Source organism: Octodon degus, unplaced genomic scaffold (assembly GCF_000260255.1).
Source record: "Octodon degus isolate 3935 unplaced genomic scaffold, OctDeg1.0 scaffold00007, whole genome shotgun sequence".
Taxonomy (NCBI): Eukaryota; Metazoa; Chordata; class Mammalia; order Rodentia; family Octodontidae; genus Octodon; species Octodon degus.
The window spans coordinates 12,155,615-12,166,480 of NW_004524583.1; the positions used below are offsets into that span (position 1 = coordinate 12,155,615).

The window sequence follows — 10,866 nt, forward strand, 5'->3', positions numbered from 1 at the left end:
TTTTCAAATTTGAAGCTTCTTGTTGAACATTTTACACATCATTCATGGATAGGCATTAAAACAATAATATTGAGTTCGGAATGGTGGTGCATACCTATAATCCCAGCACTTGGGAGGCTGAGGCAGGTCGTTGGGGGGCCAGGGTATGTCTCAGTAGAATTAGCGCTTGCCTGGCAAGCACAAGGGCCTGAGTTCAATCCCCAGTTCTGCCAAAAACAAAAACAAACTAGCGTGCCCTACAACAGAAGCTCAGGGCCAGCCTGAACTGCATGAGACCTTGTCTCAAAAAGAGAAAAAAAAAAAAGAAAAACCTAATAAAAATTGTGTTTATTTATTTTTTGCAGAACCGGGGACTGAACTCGGGCCCTTGCACTTGCCAGGGAAGCACTTATTCCACTGAGCTATCTCCCCGGCCCCTAATAAAAATCTTAAAGAATTAAGATTAAACATTTGTATCATGCCTAAATACTTGTGAATTTCCTATTATCAGGTACAAATGAAACCACAAATTGATTTCATTAGGGCACCTATTGTACTCAGGGTTTTCAAGGGCAACACAATACACAACACATAATTTGTAAGGTTACACTAGCGGGATGAAGGATCTGTGCCAGCAGCCTGGGGGATCCTGCACTGGAGCCAGGAAACAATGCTCCAAGTGAGGACCAGAGCTCTGCCAAAGTGAACCACAGCCATTCAAAGTGACAACAAGGTCCCGAGCTCCTCCCACAGGAACAGCCAAGTTCATCAAGAAAGCCAGCATAACAAGCTCCTCCAAAAGAACCAGCAGCGTCCTACAGCTTATTAACTTCTTGCTTTCCAGTTCTGCCTCCTATGCTGCCAGCCACAATCCTCAAGTGGGCTTCCCACACCCATAACCACAATGGTTTAGCGGGATGTTTCAAGTTGACCACCAGCTGTCAATCCACCACAGCTCTAGCCTGGGAAATGTACAGAAGAACAAGTACCACCAACACTATTTTAAGAATCAACAATTGAGCTGGACAGCATATACCGGTCACCCTAGCACTCAGGATGCTGAGGGAGGAAAAGATCAGGCTGAGCTACATAACGTCAAGGTCAGCCTTAACTATATAGTAAAAACATCTCCAAATACCAAAAATCTGAGGAGACAGATATGGCGGCACTTGCCTGTTAATTCCAGCACTCTGAAGGCTGAGACAAGAGGACTAACCCAAACTCAAGGCCAGTCTGAACTACACGAGAACCTGACCAAACAAAGAAAACAATCACCAGTGGGGTCACTAATATCCTCTCACCAACTTCCTAAAGGGCTACTACCTAGCATTTTTAGAGTATATTCCTATGAGAATATATAGATGTATCTATTCAAATTCTCTTCTCTAATACCCAAATTACAACTGCTAGACCTGGTTACCTACAAGATAACATAGTAACAAGTCTGTTTAGCTTCAGACAAAGGTTAAAGATGGACGTGAGACCTATCAAACTGTCCTTAACTAGATGAAAGGAATATGAACAGAAAACAATGGCTGCATCATGTCCTATACACTGATCTTAAACCTGTTTGTAACATCACATCCACACTGTTCATGACTTCTCAAGTCCTGAATCTTAAGAACTGGGCTTCTTAATGCTAACTAATCAATTTCCTCCATTTTGGAATTTTATTATTTTCTGGCTCAGGCTGCCTTAAGGGTGGGTTTGGTAAGGCATGGGGAGCTGGGGATCGAACCATGGTCCTTTGCGCCTGACTGGGTTTGCCCTAGCAGGGGCAAAACAATTGAGCACTTAAACAACTGAGCTAACTTGAAAGCCCCCTCCCCAATTTTGGAAGAGTTCTACCAGTGTTTTCAAAGAAAATTATACTCCTTCACAACCATCTACAAAACACTTTCAAACAGTAGTAAACTTCTGATCACTTAAAGGTAGAAGTACAGAAAAAATGTAATGGGCCAGGGATGTAACTTAGTGGTCTGGCAAGGTCAAAGCCTTTAGTTCACTTCCAAAAATGAACAAAAATCCCACCAAAAAAAGAATGAAAACAACTAGAAAATTTAAACTACATACTGCCCTGGCCGGTGAGACAGCTCAGCAGACTAAGCGCCTGCTTTGGCAAGCACAGGAACCAGGGTTTGATGCTAGGTCCCACCTGCTAAGCCAGCCCCACCCCCAGGGCACACTGAGCCAGTGAACAAGTAATCCTAGTGCTAGAGAGGCTGAAAACAGGAGGATCATGACTAGTCCAAGCTGTGTAGTGAGCCCTGTACCAAATACATTTTTTTAAAAAAAGAACTATATACTGCCCTGAGTACACCTAAAGAGCTTAAGGGAGGAAAACTGCCTTGATACAAACTTCAGACTAAGTTACACAACCTTCAGTGGTTACAAATGAAAACTCTAGGTTCTGCCAGATTTAATAAACCCAGTCCCCTCAATTAAATAAACCAGCACACCGCAAACTTAAGACTCAGCCTATTTAAGAGGACCCATGTTACTCCATGGTTCAAGTTCTAATCTTCTAAGGGTCTTCATTTAAGAACATTCTAGCATTTTAAATCTACTCTCCAGACAGAGATTCATACTCCTAACTCCTATACCGCTTCAGGAAAGCCAAGTTTATTTTTTCTAACCTCATCTTCCTTAAAAGCTAGAGTAAAAAATAAAAGAGAACCATACAGTTCTAGGGTGCCTAAAACTATAGACTTCTTGGACTCTAGAATACTCCACCCCTTAACAGTCCTTGTAAAGCTCCTGTATTCCCTTTGTAATATGGTAGTTAATAGTTTCAAAGATCCCAAGTAAGCACTTAAAATCACCTATTACAGTTTGATGTTAAACAGATCTTACTAAGTATTCTAGCCTCACTCCCAAAACAAAGGTCAAAGAGTGGTCTTTGTCATTCCTAAAGTTCATTTCCCACACTTACGGGGCAAGTTTGAAGACTTAAGATATAGAGCTCTAAAACCTCAATGAAGAAGTACACAGGACTGCTGCCTTCTCTAAACGCAGTGGCACATTTACGCAAAGCAGGATGGAAGTCTCTCAACCTTCTGTATTAGCTCGTCAACCTAACAAAGTCAGGCCACCTAAACTGTACTATCACCGGCAAGAAACGTACAACTTGTTTCCCAAACTGTCCTTTGGCTCTTTCAGTTTCACTAACTTGATGCCAATAAAGTCAGATGGTAAATGAAATACTAGGGAAGTACCTCTGCACGCACGCGCACACGCGTCCACACATACATGGTCACTACCAACTTTCAGTCTCTCTCTCTCTCTCTCTCTCTCTCACACACACACACACACATTTCAACAGTTCACTGACTTGTCAGCTTCTCCAAATAATCTGGAAATGTTAGTAATCATCCCGGATTACAGATATGTTGCAATTTAAACGTGAAAGGAAATGGCAGTAAGAATGTGGGACTTCCTCAAACAAAAAAAGCAATTTTGTAGTATTTTATTATCATTGACAAACAGCTGCCGTGTGTGTCTATCCTGCAACTGTTAATGGGTGAATAGGAGGACACCCTTAACCCTAACAAGAAAAACTCAAATTAAGCCTTTATATACAAGCAAATTTAGAGCTCTTTTGGTGTCCAAAGCTATTAATTAGTTTAATTGAAGCATTAAACTAATTCTTAATTAACATATTTGAATAACCAAGAACTAAAATATTCAAAACTTTTTTCTAGTACAAAAAATTAAGTTTGCTTTAGTTATAAAAGAGCTCTGTCAATATACACAAACTATATACTTCAGACATTCACAAAAATGTGAGCAGAAGGCTTATCAAAAGACATTTAATACAATTAGTTTTCAACAACCCCTTGGTGGTCCACATCTACAAAGATATCCAGCCCAACCCACCCCCTCCAAACCCTACCCCCACAGAAAAGCACATACTTACCAGAATTTTTAGCAAGTATGGTTTGGGAATTTGTTTTTTAAAAAAGGCCCCTAGGGCAAGTTATTTACAGTTTAATTGCCACTGTCAACTGATCTGGATCTGGACCTGGACCTGGACCTGGACCTGGACCTGGACCTTGACCTGGACCTCTGGCGATCTGCAGATGCTGGAGACTTAGATCTACTTGAAGAACCACGTTTCTGGCTCTTCTCGGGCACAGGAGACCTACTAACAGAACGGGACTTGCTCCGGCTCCGGCTCCTTGACCGGCTGTAAGACTTCCGACTACGGGAACGAGACCGGCTACGAGACCTAGAGGAACTCCTGGTCCGTGATCGAGACCTGCTTCTTGACCTACTACAAAAAATTTGAATAGGGGAAACAAAAACAAAACAAAATCAGCCTACATGACAGACCACACAAACACATTAAATAAAATTTCCAATTTAAAAGTATGTGACAGATACCTGTGCCTTTTGCTGCCTTCAATTAATTTGATTTTTCTCCCATTTATTTCCTTTCCAGAAAGTTTTTCAATAGCATTCTTTAAATCACCATAAGAGGCAAACTCAACCACCCTAAAATAAAAAAATTATCATTTTAAAAGTACATATATCCCAGGACCTCACAGTGTACACAGCACTATCAATTAGAAAGTAAGTACTCTGATCATTTTTGCTACTGCTACTTAGCTCCAAAATATAATGTAACACAGCAAAACTTTTTTTTTTTTTTTTGGTATAGCTAATTCACTCTACAGTGTTCAGGGTCTCACTACTAGATCAGACTTGTAGTGATCTGCCTGTTTACCCAAGAGCTAGGATTATAGGCACGCACCACCAGACCCAGTCTCAACTGCCATTTCAGCATGCCCCACAGGCGGGGCTGGCACAGCAGGACCAGGGATGGAACCCCCAGCCCCTGCATGACCGCTGGTAGGTGCTTTAATCTGCTGAGCTATTTGGCTGGCAAGATTCTGACAGATGAAATTTTAAGCCACCCATCTCCTGGTTGTGAGGGAGTTCTATGCAGCACTGTCAGATATTTATAGCCCCTACCCACTTGATGCCAGCAGTACCACAATCATTTGACAAGAAAACCAAACTCTAAACACTGTGCCAAATGCCCTCAGGGACACCAAACAGTGCTTGACAAAGAACCACTACAGGGAACAATCTGCAATGGTACGGCCTCAGAAATGCTCACAATAAAATGAACAGACTATCTCAAAAGGTTTTCAGAGCTTCCAGTATACTCACCCTTCATTTAACTTAGGTCGATGTGCATCCGCAAAGGTTACTTCCCCAGCTTGTCTCATGAAATCTTTGAGATCCTTAACACAAGACAATTGTGTCAAGCACAGAAGAGGAAGCGATGACACACAAACAATCACATGGTATAAAAACAAGACTACTGAAAGAGAAGTTGTTAGATAAAGTACAAACATGGCATATACCACACTTGTATTCTATCAGAAATCAAAATTATGTCAGGGCACGAAATAAGCAAATAGCATATTGCTTTTAAGCAAAATGCTAGAGAAAATAAGAGACTTTTAACATTAAAATAGTATTAGTCTATACTGAGCTCAGTACAAAAGAAAAAAAAGCAAACGAACAAAAAACAGAACAAAAGAAACAGTACATATTTTTAAAGGACTAAAGTAGAAGTTTTATATTTAAAAAAACAGAACATTTACAAGACACCAGTTATTTTGTGCCCCAGATGTCATTAAAAAATTTTACATTACCTTCATTAATATTTCCCTAGGCTAGTCAAGCAGCAAACCATTAATCGGTCGGAGAAACCTTCATGACAAATGCCCGACTGGCTCTTCGCCACCCACTTGATGGATACTACCCAATCGATGGAAGCCTTTAATCGCACAGCCCTCCCTATTAGCAGACTACTGGCGATGCAGACATGTTCTACTCTTGTGCAGTTACCAAGGAACACTTTACTGCGACCAGGATTCCAACGACCAACTAATTTCGTATCTTTTCAACTCTTTCGACCAGGACCTCTTATTCGGAAGCGTTACAGAAGACAGCTCTCAACTTAGGGATCAGATCACGTTATCAAGGCTCTGGGATCGCTGCAACCCGGCACTTCAAGTAAGTGCACCGATTACGTCTAGACCGGCAAACACAGATCTAGAGGTGGCCAATTGATCACTGTAGGAGCTGACTGGCAAAGTCAACCAGGCCCAACCAAGAGTGACCAAGACAACGATTAGGATAACCCACAGGCACTCCTCGTCATTAGGCCAACGACACAGATAGGCTGGCAAATAAAGGGTTTAATATTTGGTTAAAATTGATTTTAAAAAACATGAAAAATATCCTCAAAACATTTACATTTGATCACAATATTAAAAATTGAAACAATCCCCCAGTTACATTTAATTAAAGTTTAAAATTATAATTTAATTAAATCCATTAATTTAAGTATAAAATTATTTTTAATAAGATATATTAATAAAACATTAATTTCCCATTAAAAATTATAAAGCCACATTTAAATAACTCAAAACTATTTTCAACAAACCTGCCAGCTGACTCTGGAGGATAAATTCTCAACTATAAGTCGATTTTCTGTTCTTACAGGTGGAGCATTTCTGAGGAAGAAAATGAGTATTCACAATGGAAAAAAAAATGCAATGTTATGTGCAGCAACATGTGCATTTGGGTTCAACTGTGGACAAGTTCAAGTAAGCAGGGTATGTAGCCAATCAAATGACCTCCACCAACAGTTCCTGTGTTACTCTACATACAACCAGTTACTCATCAGAAACAGCACTGTATCATAAAGTAAACTTAAGTGAGTGCCAGGACCATTCACTGCAAATGATTCCTGAAACTTCAACAGTGTCCCTGCAGGAACAATTGTTCAAAGCAGCTACATACCGTCTATCATTTCGAGGTCTGCGACTACTAAAACGATCAGAGTAGCGTCCTCTACCTCTTCCTCCTCGGGACCGAGCCCTAGCATGTTCAATAGTAACCCTGTAGAAACAAAAAAATCCCCATTATGTACGTAAGCCACATACAAAGATCTGAGAGATCTACCCCAGCGGACTACTACTCCATTTTTAGAGCTAATTATAAAATTAATTGTCTCACCTTTCACTACAAAGTTCTTTTCCATCAAGTTCATACACCGCATCATCCGCATCCCTGGGATCCTCAAATTCCTAAAACAGAGCTTAAGATGCTTACTGGGCTTCAAGCATGCGTTTTCACAACACAGTAGGTACACTAAAAACCTGAGACAAGATGGGAAGAGCAGGACCTTAACATCAAGATACACATATACCTAATGTAGGGGTAATGGGGAGTGGCCTCCAGCCCTAAACTATTCTAATCTTTAAAATTCAGTCAAAACTCCATAATCTTTTCCGAAAACAAAACTTCAAAGCAGGACTCAATAATAGCAAAAATACTGCTTAGTAACACCTTTCCACACTACCTAACAGGTAATTCATCCAGTTCTAAAATACTTACCACAAAACCAAACCCTCTTTTCAGATCAATATCCCTGATCCGCCCATATCCCTTGAAGAATCTTTCGACGTCTTTCTCCCTCGCCGCTGGATTTAGTCTCCCGATGAACACTCGACAGCCACTCATGACCTCCTGCTAGTGGGCCCTGTTAGAAACACACAACAGACGGTACCAATGAATGACACATTATGCCTAGCTGCCAAATATATATATGGCACAAAAGTATTTACCCAGTACTGTAATGTTATACGTAAGACTGCAAACAATGCCTCTTAATCGTGTCAGATGCCCTGCAAACACAATTAAAACTTGGCTCCCAACACGTTACCCGCCATACACTCACTGCATCGACCGCAACGCCCACCGTCTCGGCTCCAACTGCGCAGCCGCACTCTCCCCTACTCGCGCCTCCTCCCTTCTGCCGCAGTTCCGAAAAGCCGAGAAGCGCGGGCGGAGCTGGTCCCGCCCCTCGTAACACTGACCAATAGCGGACGGCCGCGAGCGCGTCACCGCCCGCCGGGTCAGAGCGGACAAGGGATGGATCTCGCGAGGCCCCCGCCGCGCCTGCGTAGACGGCCGCAGGCGGAACCTCCCGATCCCCCCACCCCCGTCACAAGATGGCGGCCGTGGAGCCTGCGGCGGCGGAGGGGCTCGAGCCTCACTCCCCTTGCCCGGCCCCGCCCTGCCAGAGTCCCTGTGCACGCCCGCAGGGCGCCAGTACGGCAGCCCGAGCAAAGCCAGAGCGGGCCCGGCCCACTCCAGGCCGGGTCGGGTAATGACGGACGCCTGGCAAGTTGGGGCGGGCGAGCCCTCCGTAAAAACAACCGCCGTGACCGCCCTTCCACCTGTACCCCTCAAATAGTACCAATAATGAGAGGTGCCCCAGCGCCCACCTCGATCAACTGCGTTCATTAGACGCCGTCCTCCGCAAAAAGAGCAGCCCCCACCGCTCGCGAACTGAGCGGCCATGAAGAAGCCTCGATCCGAGGAGCCTTGCCCTCAAAGTGTGCCACTCACCTACCGGACAGGATCTCTGGCGGCTGAGACCCACAGAGGTTTGTAGTCTGCGACAAAGCCGTCTACCTCCCCGCAGACCAGAACACAACTCGTCTACGTCTCTCCAAAACTGACGCACTTAGCAGCTCTGGAGAGCCACAAAATGGAAGGGGCATCCCTGCGTCACTTCCGGGCCCGCCCCTGGGGCCGGGCCGGGCCTCCCCGTTGGCTCCAGGGCGGAAGCGGGACTTCCTCTCTGTGACCCGGAGAGCGAACCTGGCCGCGGTGGGCGGGGCTGTGGGCGGGGCTGCGGAGACAACGCCCTGGACGTTTTGGGTGCCTGGCTGGCGGAATCGCGTTTGTCTTCGCCTCTGGAGTACAAATATTCTGACGGGCATCCCTTTTCCTGTCCAGTTTTTCGTTAGATACCTCGAGGGTTACAAAGCCCGCGTCTCTGGCCCCTGTTGCGTGCAGTTTAAGGGTGCTCCTTGAGGCCCAAGCAAATTCAATTGCAGTTGTGTTGTACCAAGAAGTCTGAGGAGCTGTGTGTGTGTGTGTGTGTGTGTGTGTGTGTGTGTGTTTAATGGAGGGTTTGGAGGTGGTGAAATCCTAAAATTGAACCTGCAGCTAAGAAGGCCATTTTAACTTGGGGCTGAATGCAGATTTATGCCTTTTCATCACTCTGGGACTGATTTCGACTACAAGGTGTCAAGCTGGTTGTTTTGTTTTTGCTTTTTAAACTTAAATTGTTTTTCCAAGTATTTGGTTAATGCTCCCCTTTTAAATTTTTGTAGTATAACACGTGGAAGTCTATCATTCTTCAAGAGCAAAGACGGGCTTTCAAAGTGTAATGAAACACAGAGGCCCCTCCTTAGTTCCAGCATTTCGCCTGCTAAATTTGGTGGGCCTAGAAATTGAAGCGTAAGAAAGACGCTGAAAATTTTCTTTAATGCTTCTAGGTGGAACCCAAAGCATACCGTTTTTGAGATGTGCACACAATCTAGGGTTGCAAGCCTGCAACTAGAGTTACAGAGTGATAAAGTCGTTCGGGAAAGAAGAGACAACTAGGCTTCACTGTGCCCTCAGGGGCCCTTACGAATTTGGACAGTTTGTATGGGATGAGCTAGTCCATTTAGCAATGACAGGTGCAAATAAAAAGAACCCCTGTTGGGACACAGGAAAATTCTATTGAGAAGATAAGGATGGCTTTGAGGTAGTTAGAGCCCACCAAAGTGAGACAAAGGCTGAGTCCACGCAACAGACCCCTGGACACAGTAAACTATTGCCCTTTGTATGTGGCACTTCACTTCTTGAGCAGAGTGGATATGAGACTGAAGACACTAAAGCAAAATTCTTATGCAAAAATACAGGAATCGTTACCAAGAGTAAAACCTAGACAAGCCCCCTAACTTCTCTTGTTCTTTGCAGACTTAAAAATCACTAATTTTGGAGATCACACAGCTGGGCAATGCATTATTGGGTTCCTGGTAGGTTTTGCTGTAAATTAACACCCCCTGAAGTTTGGTTTAGCCATTGCCCAGGTTACTTTACGCAAGCATAAAAGATGCACTTGCTAAAAACACTGCCTCTTCAGATCTAAGCCTATAGAAAGCTGATAGATAACTAAAATGGAACAAAACATAATGCGGCATCTCTGTTGCCATACTATGTTCCCTTATTTTTTGGGTCAGATTCTGTCCAGTTGTGCATATAGACTTGTTCATTCCTTAAAGCTGTTTATTGAAGGCCATAAGAGAGGGAGGGCTAGCTTGTCTTTTTGAGCATCAGAGCGGCTGTGTGTTTTTCTTGCTCTCTCCTATCTTTCTGTCCTCACGCTCTGCTCCTCACAGCTGCAACCCTGAGCATCTGACATCTTTCAACCCTAACGTCAAAACTCAAACCAAACAACAAGGCGAAAATATTTGCACAGGATGATGGCCCCAGCTACCAGAGTAACTCAGCAATTCCTAAACCAAGTTAACTGTAACATCCAGTAGTCCAGTCTCAGGAGAAAAAAAACATTTTTTAAAACCATGCCAGTGGCTGTGGACACTTGCTGGGCTTTTCGCCCACTCCCAACAAATCATAAAAGTTTGCTTGTCTCTTTGTTATGCAAACAGTCAACCCCCCTTTCTTCACCAGTTCTGGCTCCCTTCAGCTGAAGTTCCCCCTATGGATGGATGTGCTAACAATACTTGATTTAACTGAAGATCTGATACAGTGTCGGATTTAAAATAAAGTATGTAATTTTTCACCTAGAGAGAAAACATTCTCTTAGGCTTTCACAGAGAGCAAATTGGTCAAGCAATGGCCGTGACTCATCCGCATGGCTGACACTGACAAAGGATCTACAAACTGCAGTGTGGTACAGGGTTTCAGGGTAAATCCTGAGGGGATTTGACTGACCTTGTCAGATACAAAAGTTACATTTTTTGTTATATAGGTCTTGCTTTATCTTGGTCTTAACCATCC

The 10,866-nt window shown here is 43.6% G+C and overlaps 1 protein-coding gene across 5 annotated transcripts; it reads right to left on the minus strand.

Annotated features, from left to right (window-relative positions):
* Positions 1–2,424: 2,424 nt before the first annotated feature.
* Srsf5 (serine and arginine rich splicing factor 5) lies at positions 2,425–8,580 on the minus strand. 5 transcript variants are annotated; one of them, XM_023702488.1, is made up of 8 exons: positions 8,416–8,580; positions 7,399–7,543; positions 7,018–7,088; positions 6,802–6,900; positions 6,443–6,512; positions 5,155–5,228; positions 4,363–4,473; positions 2,425–4,252 (listed from the first exon to the last, which is right to left on the minus strand). In XM_023702488.1, the coding sequence occupies exons 2-8, from the start codon at positions 7,522–7,524 to the stop codon at positions 3,967–3,969; spliced, it is 837 nt and encodes a 278-aa protein (XP_023558256.1). In that variant the 5' UTR covers positions 7,525–7,543; positions 8,416–8,580; the 3' UTR covers positions 2,425–3,966. The 5 variants fall into 5 exon arrangements, with proteins under 5 accessions (XP_023558256.1, XP_023558284.1, XP_023558278.1 ...); XM_023702516.1 differs by having other exon boundaries at positions 2,425–4,249; positions 8,292–8,574; XM_023702510.1 differs by having other exon boundaries at positions 2,425–4,249; positions 8,416–8,572.
* Positions 8,581–10,866: the final 2,286 nt, after the last annotated feature.